A 17,463-nucleotide genomic window follows, 5' to 3' on the forward strand; every position below is an offset into this window, starting at 1 on the left:
GGGGTAGTGAGGATATGAAGTTTAAGTCTGCCAGGTCCTGCTTCTTAATTCCATATCTCAAAAGTGATTAGTCATACTATTACAATCTCTAATCATGTCACAGAGGCAAATGGTTTGAAGAAGGTTGAATAATAAGGGTCCATTAACACGTACGCAATTCTGTTCCGCATTTTGCGGAACGGAATTGCGGACCCATTCATTTCTATGGGGCCGCACTTCCGGGTCCGAATTTCCGTTCCCGAGAAAAATAGAACATGCCCTATTCTTGTCCGCAATTGTGGACAAGAATAGGCATATTCTATTAGTGCCCGCGATGTGCGGTCCACAAAATGCGGAATGCACATTGCCGGTGTCCGGACGTGTGAATGGACCCTAAATGACCGAAAATGTTCACCTGCCTGTCTTGGTGTAATTCCTCAATATAAAAAAAATTAAGAAAGAAATTAAGAATTCAAAAATTATATACACCAAGGCTTTATAATGCGAAAGGGGTTCTATCAATGGCTCGATTGGTTTTCCGTTTAACAGTGAAATCATGATGGAAAAGTGAACAGACCCCTTAGGGAAGTCAAAAACAATAATATTGAGGTAAAGACCAACTACAGTTCACACTACTGAAAGGAAGCAAAATATGTATTCCTATAATGTAGGTATCTGCCCAGAAGACCACCTGAAAGAACTGTGATAGACACCATAGCACCCATTCTGTGTTTTTCTAATATATGATACATTGCTTGGCATGTGCATTATCTTAGCACAGCTGGGCATGGGTGTGGGGGGTGAATACTCGTGAGGTTTCTTCCTGCATAGTCAGACCCGCTCTACATTGCCGCTCCTCATCAACTCCATTCAGAAGTCAAAAAAGACCAGACAAGAAGCTCAATTACAGATGGCAGCACCATGGAGCAGGAAAGAGAAAGAAATTATCATTAACTTGCTATTCAGCACTAAAAAAGTGAAAGAATTTCTAGTTCTCTCAGTGTCTCGTATTCACGGCATGAACTAGAAGGAACCCCTTCTTTTACCCTCAGTGATAATCTTTGGGAAGCATAGAATGTGCCTTGATTGCTGCTTTGTACAAGAAGATGAAGAGCTGATGTGACAGAGTCTACTGTCAGCTTCTACACCATCTTTTTCTCTCTCTCACTACCCCTCTTTCAGACTGTTTATTCTACTTCTTTCTGCATTTGTGACACTTTTCCAATGTGTTTGTGAGGTCAGATTTTGTAACAGGAGATTGCACAGCTGCCAAATTGGATGTACTTCAGCCCGTAACTGATCTTCCTTTCATTGTACACTGAGCTGGAACATGATTTATACACATAGAAATATCAAGTAAAATGCTAGTCCGTCACTTTGGGAGAGGTGGGGGTGCTTCCTTGGGCTCAGTACTGTTTGTATAGAAGACTATGAAGACGTGTGTCCTAAATCAATTATCTAAACATACTTCAGTGATGTAAAGTCACCCTCTAGTTTGGAGACACTTTAAATATTATCTTAAGAAGTAGTATAGCTACCACACATAGTAAGAATCTATAATATCCTAATAAACAACTACTCATAAAACTGGCACTAATCAAGGCAGTTAGGATCTGGAAATTGATGAGGATGGTGATTTTAAGACATGGAAAGTACTAATCACAGGGCTAAACAGAGCCGACCACAGTCATGCTGTGTCCATGAGGCCTAAACGATATTCCTATAGAATTATTTGGAAAACTAGATTATTTTGAAAACAGTGTAATTCTCGCGCTGAATACTGTATTCGGCGCAAGAATTACACTGCAGACACGGCCGGCGAGAGGAGAGCAGCGCTGCCTGGCCCTGTCAATCAAGAGAAGGGCGTGAAAAGAGGTGGGCAAATGGAGCATCTAGGAGCAGGTGCAACGCCCCCCCTGCTCCTAAAGGCTAATTAGCATATTATAAAAGTTTGTTTTTCTAAAAAAAGGCTTCAGGCAGTGAGATGGCGCTAATATAGTCATGTTCAGCTGACATTAGCACCTCGCTCATGTCAGCCAGCTTAATACCCATTTTTCAGGTGACAGAAACCCTTTAAATAAATTAGGAGTTCTTCTGGCAGGCTGACCACAGCTTTGTTTTCCATGTTTATTAGCCAGAACCTGAGAAACACAGCACTGTAATGGTAAATCAAGTGGACCGCATAATGCCGCTTTTCCGGCAGTTCTCCAACAGCTTATAAAACTGACGGCTAATAATATTAGAACATTTTATGAAGTCTATAAGTAGTAAAGAACAGACGGATTGTATTACTTATTAATGAATAATAAAAGGCAGGGTAATATTTTGACCAGGTCCCTGAAATGCTGGGTACCTTGAACACGCTTGACATTTACTGCTGGACGTTGATGACACCTTAATAAAAGATATCTCTGATTTTCATGAATGTTCGGTAATAACTAAATGATACAATAGTAACATACAAGTGTTTTGGAAGAAAACGATGCAAAATCTTATTTTGAAAACATGCCACAATGTATGTAATCCCAGTCCTCTCTTCCTCTCTTATCCCCCTCTGGTTTAAATGACATGATGATGAACAGTAACTTCCATGGTTTTTCAGTGTCTATGTTAGATAAATCAATGCTCTGACCTGAAGAGGGATTTCTAGTGCTCCTTATATCTGGGCCTTCTTGCCTTTAAAAGACACGTTTGAAGTGAACAACTCAAAATGTCCCTCTAGCGATTTGGCAAAGCAAACAAATACGAATCTCATCCTCCCCGAGCAAACACCGGCTCCATTTCAAAAGCACTGGCTGCTATTTGCAACTGATCAGAGAAGAGATCAAAACCAGATTGGAAAGAGCAGCCCCAGAGACAGGCCCCTGTTTGTTGTCAGAGAATGCTGTCATCATCCTGCAGAGATCAGCTCTGTGCTCAATAACACGGGTCACACAAAGGCAGCTGGGCACACCTGAAAGTAGCCCCCAGCGCACACAGTCCCAAATCGAATTGAGCCATGTTTAGGCGGAGGTAGCTTAGCGGCTGGGGGGATTTTTACGTCTCACTTCCTGAATAATATGTCTTGCTAGATCTTGGGTGATAAAGATTTTTTTTCTACATGGAATTATCTGTTGTCTACGTTGCAGATATCAACAATATAATTAGAGATGAGAGAAATTTTCGAAAATTTGTTTCGGCAGCTTCGCCGAATTTTACAAATAAATTAGCTTTGTGACGCTCTCCATCATTGTTCCCCTCAGATGCTGGGTTCATACATGATCGCGGCATCTGAGTGCAAAAACAGTGTAAAATTAACATTAAAAAAACTTAATTTAATCAAACTTACCACCTTGATTTGCTCACGACGGGATGGCCGCCGCCATCTTGCTTGAAGATCTGGAGCAAAGTCTCGCGCGGCCTGAAATGACGTCATCACGCCGGCCGGGATACGTCACCACGCACCGGGATTTCGGCCGAGACCTTGAATCAAGATGGCAGTGGCTGGCCCATTACAAGAGAATGGAGGAGGTAAGTAGGATTTATTATTTTTTTACACTATTTCAGGTTAAATCAATTCGCTACCATGAGGCACAAGAAAAGTCGGCTTTGCGGCGAATTGAATTTCTCCTTCGGTGAATTCGATTCGCTCATCTCTAAATATGATGTTGATGCGGAGTAATTATAAAACTATAGTGGTTATGTTTATGTTATTAAGGCCTCATGCACACGACCGTTGTTTCATTCCGTGTCCGTTGTTCCGTTTTTCGTGATTTTCTGCGGACCCATTGACTTTACAAGGGTCAGTTGAAAACTCGGCTAATGCACCGTTTGTCATCCGCGTCCGTGATCCGTGGTTTCAGTCCATCAAAAAATTATAACCTGTCCTATTTTTTTCACGGAAAACGGTTCGCAAACCAAGTCAATGGGTCCGTGAAAAAACGCGGAGGCACACAAGATTGTCGTCCGCGTCCGTTTTTTTCCTATCATTTGCATGGCAAACTTGACTTAGACTTTTTTTTACTTTCCTTCATGTCTGGTGATCCTCCAAAAATAAAGGAAGACACACGGAAACAAAAACGGATCACGGAACAACGGAACCCCATTTTGTGGACCGATAAACCAGGCATGATGCCCAAACCAGTTGTATGCTACATGGGTATCATCATTTTATATGTCATTCATTGTATAATGAAAAGTTATACAATTTTCTAAGGCCTCGTTCACATCACAGTTTCTCCTTTCCGTTCTCTGGATCCGTTGAGGAGCAGGAAACCAAAAAAGGACGGATTCTGCAGATAACTGAGACCTAACTGAGCGTAACAGAACCTAAAGACCCCATAGACTATAATGGGGTCCGTTCGGTGTCCGCTCAGAACATGATTTTTGAGCGGAGACAAAAGTCCTACATGGACAATGGATGCAGTGCTCAAAAGTGAGGACCACTGCTATTCCATTTCCTTAATAAACAGCAAATAATGACAGGAGGAGTAAATGCCACTTGTTTGTTGCATTCGGTGACAGGAATGCATACTTCTTACTTGGTGTTTTGGATATCTGAGCGCAGTAACAGGTCTTATTTTCTACATGTTGCTCTGTGCCCCCGGTGTGATTTCATCCAATACCGCAGTCATAGCCCTGGCAGGAATTTATACAATCAAATATACGCTGTACAAGTCTCATGTTCTGACAAGAGAAGTGAGAAAAACATTATTAAGTTCACAAGGACATCCCGTTCTTCTCAACACCACATCACACATTGCCGTACAGGACACGGAATGCAGCGTCATCCATCCTTCAAAACCACGAATATAAAATCTGTGTATGACTGAGAAATAATAGACATTATAACACAAAGATAGGAAGTGTGCCGGCTATGGGAAAAGATTCAATAATCTATATTAATCCGGCAGATCTGATTAATATTGTTCTATCTATCTATATATATATATACAGGTCATTCTCAAAAAATTAGCATATTGTGATAAAGTTCATTATTTTCTGTAATGTACTGATAAACATTAGACTTTCATATATTTTAGATTCATTACACACCAACTGAAGTAGTTCAAGCCTTTTATTGTTTTAATATTGATGATTTCGGCATACAGCTCATGAAAACCCAAATTTCCTATCTCAAAAAATTTGCATATTTCATCCGACCAATAAAAGAAAAGTGTTTTTAATACAAAAAAAGTCAACCTTCAAATAATTATGTTCAGTTATGCACTCAATACTTGGTCAGGAATCCTTTTGCAGAAATGACTGCTTCAATGCGGCGTGGCATGGAGGCAATCAGCCTGTGACACTGCTGAGGTGTTATGGAGGCCCAGGATGCTTCGATAGCGGCCTTAAGCTCATCCAGAGTGTTAGGTCTTGCGTCTCTCAACTTTCTCTTCCTAATATCCCACAGATTCTCTATGGGGTTCAGGTCAGGAGAGTTGGCAGGCCAATTGAGCACAGTAATTACCATGGTCAGTAAACCATTTACCAGTGGTTTTGGCACTGTGAGCAGGTGCCAGGTCGTGCTGAAAAATGAAATCTTCATCTCCATAAAGCTTTTCAGCAGATGGAAGCATGAAGTGCTCCAAAATCTCCTGATAGCTAGCTGCATTGACCCTGCCCTTGATAAAACAAAGTGGACCAACACCAGCAGCTGACATGGCACCCCAGACCATCACTGACTGTGGGTACTTGACACTGGACTTCAGGCATTTTGGCATTTCCCTCTCCCCAGTCTTCCTCCAGACTCTGGCACCTTGATTTCCGAATGACATGCAAAATTTGCTTTCATCCAAAAAAAGTACTTTGGACCACTGAGCAACAGTCCAGTGCTGCTTCTCTGTAGCCCAGGTCAGGCGCTTCTGCCGCTGTTTCTGGTTCAAAAGTGGCTTGACCTGGGGAATGCGGCACCTGTAGCCCATTTCCTGCACACGCCTGTACACGGTGGCTCTGGATGTTTCTACTCCAGACTCAGTCCACTGCTTCCGCAGGTCCCCCAAGTCTGGAATCGGTCCTTCTCCACAATCTTCCTCAGGGTCCGGTCACCTCTTCTCGTTGTGCAGCGTTTTCTGCCACACTTTTTCCTTCCCACAGACTTCCCACTGAGGTGCCTTGATACAGCACTCTGGGAACAGCCTATTCGTTCAGAAATTTCTTTCTGTGTCTTACCCTCTTGCTTGAGGGTGTCAATGATGGCCTTCTGGACAGCAGTCAGGTCGGCAGTCTTACCCATGATTGCGGTTTTGAGTAATGAACCAGGCTGCGAGTTTTTAAAAGCCTCAGGAATCTTTTGCAGGTGTTTAGAGTTAATTAGTTGATTCAGATGATTAGGTTAATAGCTCGTTTAGAGAACCTTTTCATGATATAATTTTTTGAGATAGGAATTTGGGGTTTTCATGAGCTGTATGCCAAAATCATCAATATTAAAACAATAAAAGGCTTGAACTACTTCAGTTGGTGTGTAATGAATCTAAAATATATGAAAGTCTAATGTTTATCAGTACATTACAGAAAATAATGAACTTTATCACAATATGCTAATTTTTTGAGAAGGACCTGTATATATCATCTATCATTTATGCATCTAGTTATTGTCTTTTCTATCAATTATCTATGCCTCTATATATGTAAAACAGTATTACCTTTCCATAAGATAAATACCATCTTCATCATTTAGGGCATCCATAATGTCGTATATGATGATGGCCATATGGATGAATGTTGACTATCTACAGTATCTATCTATCTGTCAGCTATCTATTATTATATGTATTCATCTACTATCTATCTTGTATCTATATATAAAATACTTTGATATCTTTCCATAAGATAGAGACTATCTCCCTCATTTAGAGCATCCATTATGTTTTCCATGGTAATGGCCATATGAATCAATGTTGGTTAAACCCACCAATATCAGGAGGAACGGTGATCATCTAGTGTGTATGTGGGTGTTCTGACAGTCTCCAGATTGTAGGTGTTGAGAAAGATCAGGCTTCTAGATTTCAACATGGCCAATCCTTATTTTCAGGCAAGATAAGCTTCTCCCAGGTATCTCTCAGTAGCATACTCCACTCAATCCGCCCCTGCTCCTCTCTCCACGGCTGAGCATGCATGTGTATGGGGGGGGGGGGGTAGCTGCCAAAACAGTATTTGTTTAATAGCTATCTAAAATTTAAATGCCAGCTTTAGGGCGTACTGTATATATCGAAGGCACTACCTAATCTATCTGTCTATCTCATATTATCTATCTATCTACGTAAGAAATTCCAGGGCACATTCAGGACGTAAAATCAAAGTAGCTTCTTTTTATTCACTTTTAAGTGAATAAGAAGAAACTACTTTGATTTTACGTCCTGGATGTGCCGTGGAATGTCTTAAGTTCATTGATTATTTGGAGGTGGATCGCCCCCACAGCCGCTGGCACTCCACACCTACACATTGAAACGGCTGTGCTGCCCAGTGTTGTTTTTTATCTATCTATCCATCACATATCTATCTATCTATCCATCTATCTATCCATCACATATCTATCTATCTATCTATCTATCTATCTTTCTGTCTGTCTATCTCATATTATCGCTTATATTATCTATCAATCTATCTATATATCTAAGATCTATCTATCTATCATCTATCTATCTATCTATCTATCTATCTATCTATATCACAGTTTGATATATTCAAAGAAAGGCAAACTAATAAGGGTAATGGTCACCAGAAATATTTCCCTGCTAATACAGAGCCGCACCTACCAAAATTATGTGTATTTACCTTCACTTTTGTCTCAGACACTTCTCTCCCTTGGTGTCTTGAAGTCATGAAGGCACCTGAAACGCAAAGCAACAAGAGAACGAGGAAAATATGAAATGCGGGAACTCTTAAAGGTCAATAACAAAAAGTACATTGCTGGGAAAAAAGAATCTCGCAATAACTGTAGCCAATAAGGCTGTGCTGCTATTTACTTCAATATTATGGAGGTACATTGCTCTTGGGGTGCTAGCAAGGGAAGCTTTACTCTTATTTCATTGGCATTCGCTGTTATCAAATACCGTATATGTGTTGAGGGAAATGAGAAACATTTCAGGCTGAGCAAACATCACTTCTGTCTGGAAAATAATTTGATGTAGAAAGACACACTTGAAAGGGTTTTGTGCTTGAGGTCTTTTTTTTTTTTACTTTGGGTAATGCTTTATCACAGTGACATAACGCAGTATAGAGAACGTCTTGTACTTCATCCCACCATATGTAACCAAATGTATGACTGACTCATCGCCCTCGAAGCCTTTGTCTTCAGTCATTAACATAGTGGGCCTGTACTGTTTCATTGGGTACATCCTAAGGCTAGATCATATTATCCATGCTATTTTCTGTGCAGTCTTAGGCTGGCCATATAGCTACTGGAAAAAACAGGGACGTAGCTATAGGGGGTGCAGAGCTAGCAGTCACTACCGGGCCCAGGAACCCCATGGGGCCCAAAGACCCTTGTGCCTCATAAGAATATAACAGTATTATAGAAACCACAACACCGCCCGTGGGTAGAACTAGGCCCATTTGTTGAGGAGTGGGGGTTTCATCTAATGCCCCCCCCCCCCCATTACCAGAATCCTTTTTGGAATTGTGCCACACGTCTACCTACTGGTGCAGCTTGAACCCTAGCCGTATCATAGGCTGGATTTTTGCAGTATCAATTACTTGCATTTTTGATACAACGCCTCTAATGTTTCTCCTGATGAGATTTTTTTTGAAACATGCATGTAGGGACTTACTACTATAGGGCGAACTAGGGCCAGTTTATTTATGGAAATGTTCCGTACAGGGTCGCCCTTGTCAGGGCGGGTGCTCTGTGGTTAGGTCACTAGGGCCAGAGTAGCACCCCAATTATAGGGCTATATTAGTGACTTACAGTCTCCTTTTTGTCCTTCCTGCAACCTTTCCCTTTGGATACCTTCATCTTGCCTATTGGGAGAATCCAGTAGTCCTGGAAACGTTCAACTGAGTGGTAGGACAACTGGTGTTATTTCAAGTGCCGCCGTGCACTATTATCACTATTACTTCTAAAGCATCTTTTTTTCAATTATTGATTTATTTTGTGATGCCTTATTCCGACAGAAGTTTTTTGCTTGTTTTTGTTTCCAATTGAGTATATATTGTGTATCATGAGGGCCATCTATTTTATTATTCATGATTAAAAGTTAAGTTTTATTCATATTTAGTGAACTACAGATAATTCTTTGACCTTACTCCAGTTTCTGTACAATTTGGTGATCTACTGTATAACTATCCTTCTCAGTTTGTTGTATTATAGAAAGTCCATGTGGGTCAAGTTATGCCTCTGGCTGGAGGGAAGGGGTTAGGTCAAGAATTTGCCAAGGGGGGTGCCATTTCAATTTTTGCAATCTGCTCCTCTGCCCCTGGCCACTAATAACTGAGGGAAGGGGAGGCCCAAGCTGAGCTCTTGCACCAGGGCCCATGCGTCTTTAGATACGCCCCTGGGAAGAACAGTTGTTAAGCTAACAGCAATTTCTCCCGACTGTCCACCATATGCGAGTAAGCTCAGTTATTCCAAGCATGTGTGTGTGCTCAATGGGGAAAGAAAAATAGGCCGCTCTTCCAGTAAATGATAAAGAGATATCTTTGTTTAAGTGGCTCCTGGAATGATCAGAATGCCTCCCATTATCTTCATGGCTAGAGATGAGCGAAGTTCTGCCGATTTGGCCTATTCGCCTAAATTCACTAAGAAAGTTGATTCATTCTGAATTAATTTGTCACTAATAGCTATAAATCAGGTATACCCAGACCACTCTGCCTAATCCTATTCTTCCCACTTGGTGGCCCAATCTCAGTGTGATGGCTTGGAAGTTAACCCTTTCCCGATCGCTGACAGTAAATTTATGCAGACGGCCAGGCATTTAAAAATGGCGGGCACTGACTTTTATGGGGCTGTTACATCACAGGGGATGACTACCTGCAGATTGGCTGGCAGCACAGCATTGTGGGTGATCTCACGTTCCCAGGCTTCGTTACCACCAAGCGCGAGGAATATCGGCTTTGTTGCAAATCAAAGTTTTTCTAAACTTCGGACCGAATTCCGCTCCTAATGCTTAGCTTCGCACAACAATATCCATGGCCATATATTGAATTTTGTTTTATTATATAGTTTGTTAATTATTCCAAGCACTTTCTTTTTGTACAGACCTGCGAGTCTGATTATTACCATCTGTCATATTCACCGGTCTGTTTGGTTTATACCTTTTAAAATTAAAAAACATATAAATAGTTTTTTAAAAAAATTAAGACAAGGATCAGGTATGTTTAAAACCAACAGCCCGATTCTTATTTCCCACAACATTTGCAGTTAGAGGTAATTTGGATTACCCTATACAGCTAAAAAAGGGTTGGCTGATCCCTAAAACAGTTTTCATTATGGCCCTGCAAGTGATTAACATAAAGGAAAAAAGCCAATGACCAGCTCTGTTCCAGTGCCAAGAATCTCATCCTCACTGCTATTTGACGTCCCGTCTGTCATCACGTGCACCGCTGCAACCATTCACTGGCCTCAGTAGTCACATTCTGTTTGGAAACACGCCAACGCTGAGGCCAGCAAATGGATGGTGTGTCACAATTTGGGACCACAAGAGACTGGAACCAGTAGGGATAAGATGATGAATAGGAGAGTAGATTTATTTTTTTCCTTATGCTGATCACTTTCAGGGCCATAATTCAAAGCTATAAGGGTTGGAGACCGCTTTAATACTACAGCATTCAGTGCATCATGTGCATCACAATATTATATAGCACTTATTTGTTATTCCAAGAGTGGCCTTTCCAGTATATTGATTTGCCAGCTACTGGAATGGGACGCCTGCATTTTGACATGAAAGCATTAAAGAGAATGTAAAACATCATGCCGAGATAGCAATAAATTAGGTTTGAATGGAGCTGTACTTCAGGATCTTAATGTCAAGCCAGGGGAAATCTCTATTACTGTCATGTTTGCTGTAGGATGAGTTGATACAGGTTCTATAGGTTACTTACTGCCTTCAAACCTTGTCAGCACAGGAAATCGGGAGATGCGGGAATCACCCCATAGTTTAGGTTTTTTTTAAGCTGCCAGATGCAACTGAATATTATAGTGCATTATAGAGCTGAATAAGATCTATAAGTTCTGTGCAGTTGATATTCCACAGTAAATGTTTAGCAGTTTAAATGATGTAAAACAATAGAAAACATGTTCGATAAAGGTTTTCTTCTATGTCTGGAGGATTCCCATTGTTTGCATTGGAGATCTGATGGTGTTAGGAATACTGTAGATGCTCTGTGATCAATACTGGATTAACGTATAGTAGGGTCAAGCCTACAGGCAGTCTTGCGTGAAGATCGCCTGCTAAAGGGGAAATGTACATGTGAATACATTAGATAGTGTATATTCATACGTAAATTATCGGTATTAATGTAGGGCCATATTCATGTATGCACAGTAAACTCCAGCAGTCTGTTCCAGCGGAAGAACAGACTGCTGGAGTTCACTGTATCTGGCATAGCCAGATTCCACCATGCACTACCAGATCCCCATTCAATGTAATGTGATCTGGCAGGGTTTCGGTCTCTTTCTGGCATACATACCAGCTTTCAGTTGAAAAAAAATTCTGCATGTAGTATTTTTTATCCGGCCGAACACCGGCATATACGTCAGATACAGTGAACTTTGGCAGTCTGTTCCTCTGCCAGAACAGACTACCAGAGTTCACACCGCATATGTGAACGTGGCCTTAGTTAGTCTCTGCTGTCTTGCTGACAGGAGGGTACCAAGGAAGAGGCTAAAGAGAGACTACAAATGGTTCTAGAATTATTAAAAATAATTTTGTAAGAGCAGACAGATACCATATGATGTGTTGTCCACTTGATGGGTGGAGTTCAATGAACAAGGCAGTAGTTGGCGACAGGGTCTGGAACTGTAAATCCAGTGGAGTCCATGACGTGCAGGCTTCACTCAGAGCCAGTTGTGACTACTGTAATACCTCTTTCATAACTAAAGGTAGTGACGAAACAGCACTAATGCCACAAACTCAGGTGATGACCCATAGTTTCTTCCGGATACACCCTTCTCCAGTCCTGTATTTACCGAAAAGCATGTCCAAGCATCTTGGTCTTGGACCCAGTTTCTCACTATTGCTTACTACTATACGTGTAGCCACATTTTCTTATTTGGTTGTTTGCAAAGGGCCCCCTTCACATATGGGCCAAGAGTTGGTAAATTTAAAGGTCGAAAAATGACCATCTTTTAGTCTTTTTAATGAGATGAAATTGAACAATGCAAACATATTTTATGATATCTGGTTAACTCTAAAACATATTTTTTTTTTTGCATCGTTTGTAATCGTTGAAAGAGATATTTGCCATCAGCATTGCAGTCAAGACTCTATAGAAGGGATTCTCAATCTTCCTACCATGGAGTAACCCCTATCTGTACCTTAAAAAAGATCTGTGTTGGGATAGAAAAAACATTCGTGCGATTAATTGATTGCTTTGCTTGCCCCTATGCCAAGCACCTTTGATCACCCTTAAATCATTGACTGTTTCAAACTTTAAGGAACACCACAGCTTTCTAGAACCCTCCTTCGAGGAAGACTGTTCTTTAGTATCTATATATGTTGTAGTGTATACATACACCCATAATTATGAGTTGGCATCACATGCTGCATGCGTTTTTCTTACTAGCTCATACAGCTCATGAATTCTATCCATTCTTATTTCCGTCATCCCATTTTCTTTCCTATCAGAGTGAAATTGGACACAGCCCTCCTCCTGCCTACACCCCTATGTCAGGAGTAAGTATTTCCACATTGGCCTTCGATCTGTAAATGTCTTAACTGACTTATCCTCTGGTTGTTTTCTCTTTTTTTTGTAGGGGTGTGTTGGGTTAGTCTCACATACAATGTCCATGTAACACATTGTCAGTCATACTTAGTATAAACTGGCCTAAATGACTGGCATAAATGGTTCCCCTCCCTGATCCTTCTGACATTGATATGAAGTTATGCCTCACTCCTCATTTCACTTGTTTCATCTCCTTCCATAGATTTTCATACTTGGCTTCATAGCATGAGAGAGGTTTGGCAGGGAGTTCAGAAAGGCAATTGTTATAGCCCACACTGACTTTTACAGATCAACACCAGCACTGGGATGCTGATGGTACATTTGATAATAACCGTAAAAATCAGTACTACAAATGGCCATTTCATATTCTTGCCTCTATTCTTACATTTGCCAGACTTCCCCTTCTCAATTTCATACTAACTCTTTTCAGTATCAAATATTAATCTTTCTTTATTGTCGTGTCCAGCTGCCTAAAATAAATTACATCTGACTAATAAGTATTAATTTATCAAATTTGCAGTTCAAATTCCCCCATATAATAAGACAACCAAATGGTGCCGTCAGCAGAATTCTTTGGCTTTTTTATGCAGACTGCTACTATACTACCATGCAGTATGAGCTTCAAATCTGTCTTTGTCATTGACTTTTATGTGTCACATATTATCTGTGAAAGGAGAAAGTAGAAGTCTATTAATGAATGGAAAAAAAAGGACCATTACGGAACAAAAAAATTACTGATTACTGTTGGATATAGTGCATTTCTATTACTAGTTCACAATACTATATCTCTAAGATGCAGTGAACTGAAATAGTAAATGGGATTGGACAGACTGATGTAGCTGAGTCATTAAGAATCACGGGGAAAAGGTTCAAGGTTCAAATAAAAGAAGCGGACATTTTCTAATGCATATTTAAGTATCAAAAGAAAATATCCAGTAAGGAGGACAACTGGTACATCAGAAGCTTTTGTAGAGCCTTTGGAAATATTAATTAGTAAAAAAAAAATCCACATTATGGCCATAACACCTTGACACTTGTGTATCCTCATAAACAGAGAACAAATAACAGTAGATATCAAACAGTTCATTATGAGAAGAGACTTGGAAGTAACAGTCTGGAGCATCATTAATAGAGAGTGTCCAGCACCATCACAGAAGGGATGGTGAATAGGAAGACAGCACGGTAATTGAATCAATCAGTCATTTGCTTTCTGATGCTGGGCCCAGGCTGTAGGTCAGCAAGTCATCAAAAGCTGTGGCAAATCCACTAATTACTCCTCTACAAGACAAAGCTGTTAACTCCCAGTAGTCTTTAACCCTGCACTCTCTGTTATGATGGCAAAATCCCTCCTCATTCAAGAATTTTACATTTTTTGACCTGAGTCCTAAGGTTTAAATATTCCTAAAACTATACTCCAAGTTATAAGAGTCCTTATCTAGACATGTTAGTTATAAATTATAATGGTTTATTTATTTTTACAGTCGTACATTGTTATCATTTCCGATCTGCATTTCTCTCTTTGAGAGACACTAGACCTGGTCTATGAAACATGGTAAAGTCAAAGAAAGATTACATCGGTTTTTCATTTTTATTAGATTTGCTGACTGTGTGCTATTATTATAATTGTCTCTCTTCTTTGAGAAGACCACCACCAAAAGACCATGTTTCAAAGCAGCTACCTCAAAGAAGTTCACTTTATATAATTGTATTTTTTATGTATTGCTGACTCTGGGTTTAGCTTCAACTAAAAAGAAAATAGCAAAATCTACACCAAACTACCCTTCCTGTAGGTATTCATACTGGTATTGCATTCATAGCAGTACATCCCTTTTCACTCAAGTCCATGGAATACACATAATAGGAACAGAACTGTCAATAGCTGCTTGTTGATAGTTTACAAGTTAAAACAGCAAATATGATTTTAAAAAATGAAGCAACAGTTTCTCACTACGTAGGCAATGGATAAATGGTCAACACAGTGGAAACTGCAGCTCAATGTTTTCAAATGTAATATTGTGTACTTATTCTAAGTATCATATTTGTAAGTCTGTGCTAGCCAGAACTTCAGAAGGGAAGGATATAGATGTTCTGATTTCTGACAACTTCAAAATGAATCAACAGAGTAAGCAAGCAGTAAGGAAACCAAGTAGGGTGCTGGGCTACATATCTGAGGGTATTACCAGTGGAAGGAGGGAATTGTGATGTTTAGCTTTCTAGTAAGACCACCTCTGGAAAACTGTGTTCCGTTCTGGAGACCTCAACTACAAAAATACTTTCATAACATAACAGGTCCAAAGACAGTCTACAAAATGGTAGAACTCACCAGAAAAGACTCAACTGGTGTCTGTCAGTATAACACTGACAGTATAATACATTGTACTGCAAAAACGGTACAATGCATTATAGAACAGAAGAAAAGACCTTTGTGGGACTAGTAAATTGTAAAAAAAAATTGTAAAAAAGTTTTTTGAAGGTACAAGTTAAAAATACACCTTCTTTCCAAAAAAGCTTTTCAATGGATTTGCTGTGTCCTACACAGTTAGTAAGTAAATCCCAGAATTGATTTTTTTATTTTTTTTTGCTTATTTAAATAAAAGTAAATAAATAAAATAAAAAACGATTAAAAAGTATTATGTAACCCAAAATGATACCAATGAAAAAATGCTGCAAAAATCAAGCCCTTACACATCTCTGTAAAAAGACAAATAAATTAAAAAAGTTATGGGTCTTAGGATACTGCGATGCAAAAACATTTTAATTTAAAAAGGTTTTTATTTAGCAAAAATAGTAAAACAAAAAAATATGTATCTGGTATCACTGTAATTGTACTGACCCAGGGAGTAAGGTTATAATGTTATTTATGCTGAAAAATGTATGTGCAAAAATTTGAAAAAAATTAAAAAGATACTGGGTGCCTTCACACACAGCATTAGCCCTAATAGTAAACAGTCTTTGTACTAAACAGGAGAATGAGTTGCAATGGGTAGATGATTGCAGAAAATAATTTTTTACAGATGTTCAGCAATCAGTTCTGCTTAAACAAATATGATTTTCTGCACTGTGGCACCAACTATTTGGGTGAAGCACGATATGATGTATGGACAAGTGATATGTGCAACAAACTCATTTAACCGGTTTTATTGCTTGTGATCTGTAGTGTCTTTGATGTTTCCCTACGGGCACAATTTTAAGTCAGGATATGAATAGAGAAGGTATTCCAGATCAGTCAGATTGGGGTTCCTTGGGCCCACCAGGGGAAAGTATTCTCAGGACCCAAACTCCAGATCCTCAGTAAGGTCTAATACGTTTTGATTAAGAGAAATAGAATAACCCTAGTGGTAAGGTATTGACTCCAAAGGCAGCTCCAAATGATTTTTTTCCTCCTAGACCTTTGGGTCTCACTATTGTATCAGAGCCTGAGCCCACCAGATAATCCTCTGGTACTCTGGTGGGTCAGTCTGACACTTTTCCAGATTATCTTTATCCTTACTTTACTTAGGGATCTCTGATCATGATGCTGATGATAAGGTTTTGGCAACTTAAAGTGATGCTAGTATATAAATAATATGCATGGTTTATAAGAGTTAAGGCTCATGCACACGACCGTAGGCCATCCGTGTCTGTATTGTACATGTTCACACTTGAGTTATTTGGTCAAATATTTCCATTAGTGATTTTGGGCCAAAACCAGGTGCGGAGCAAAAACACAGAACAGGTGCAGATCTTTCCATTATATCTTATTTCTGAGTAGGCTTCACTACAGTTTTTGGCCCCAAATAATTGATATAAATAACTGACCAAATAACTGAAGTGTGAACTCAGCCTTAGGGCAAATTGTGGTCCGCATTCACTTGAATTGGGTCCACGATCCGCATCCGACGGTCCGCAGCGCAAAAAAGTAGTGCGTGCACTACTTTCTGAGGTGCGGAGGCACGAAAAGAAACCCCACTGAAGCACTCCGTAGTCCTTCCCTGGCGTTCCGTGTCTCTGTTCCGCAATGACCTTCCGGATTGCGGACCCATTCACTTGAATGGGCCTGCATCTGTGATGCAGTGCCAGAAAGGCCGGGGTCTGTATTTTGTGGACCCACTGTTTGTGGGCCACAATACGGGCCCGGCCGGCACACGGTCATGTGCATGAGCCCTCAGGAGAACATTTATCAAAGGTGGAATGTCTGTTTTCTGGCAGAAATTTGTTGCATATTTTGGCGCATGCTTCTTTTAATGACATTTGGTCTCCTGCACCACTTGGAAATCAGATCATGTGGAATTCAGATCATGTTTGCTCTAAAGAACATTTTAATGTCTAATATGTCTAGTGCAAAGATGTTGCAATGCCACAACAGACTCCCACATGGCGTAATTTCATATGCCTGATGCATCTTTTTAACTCTGCAAAAATTACCATTCCTGTGTGTCAAATCATAAGTTTGATACACAAACAAAAATGAAAGACAGTCTTAAAACTGACGAAAATGATAAATGCTCCCTTCCCAGTGTCTGCATCCAGTTTTCACAGTTTCCTTAAAATACCATTCAAAGAATACAAAAATTATTCTAAGATTACAAGAAAGAATGCCAATCAATGTAATCAAAGTCAGTCAAACCAACAAGACATAGAAGG

At 40.0% G+C, this 17,463-nt stretch overlaps 1 protein-coding gene across 2 annotated transcripts in view; it reads left to right on the forward strand.

The window, feature by feature from the left end:
* The window catches only part of ERBB4 (erb-b2 receptor tyrosine kinase 4), a 1,102,749-nt gene that overhangs the window by 1,071,900 nt on the left and 13,386 nt on the right, over window positions 1-17,463 (forward strand). Inside the window, exon 26 of one of the 2 annotated variants that reach the window (XM_044302570.1) lies at window positions 12,744-12,791. The exons of the other annotated variant lie outside the window; for it this stretch is intronic. Coding sequence (XP_044158505.1) covers window positions 12,744-12,791 — 48 coding nt within the window. The remainder of the gene's footprint in view (window positions 1-12,743; window positions 12,792-17,463) is intronic. 2 annotated transcript variants of the gene reach the window in all.

This window comes from Bufo gargarizans, chromosome 8 (genome assembly GCF_014858855.1).
Source record: "Bufo gargarizans isolate SCDJY-AF-19 chromosome 8, ASM1485885v1, whole genome shotgun sequence".
Lineage (NCBI taxonomy): Eukaryota > Metazoa > Chordata > Amphibia > Anura > Bufonidae > Bufo > Bufo gargarizans.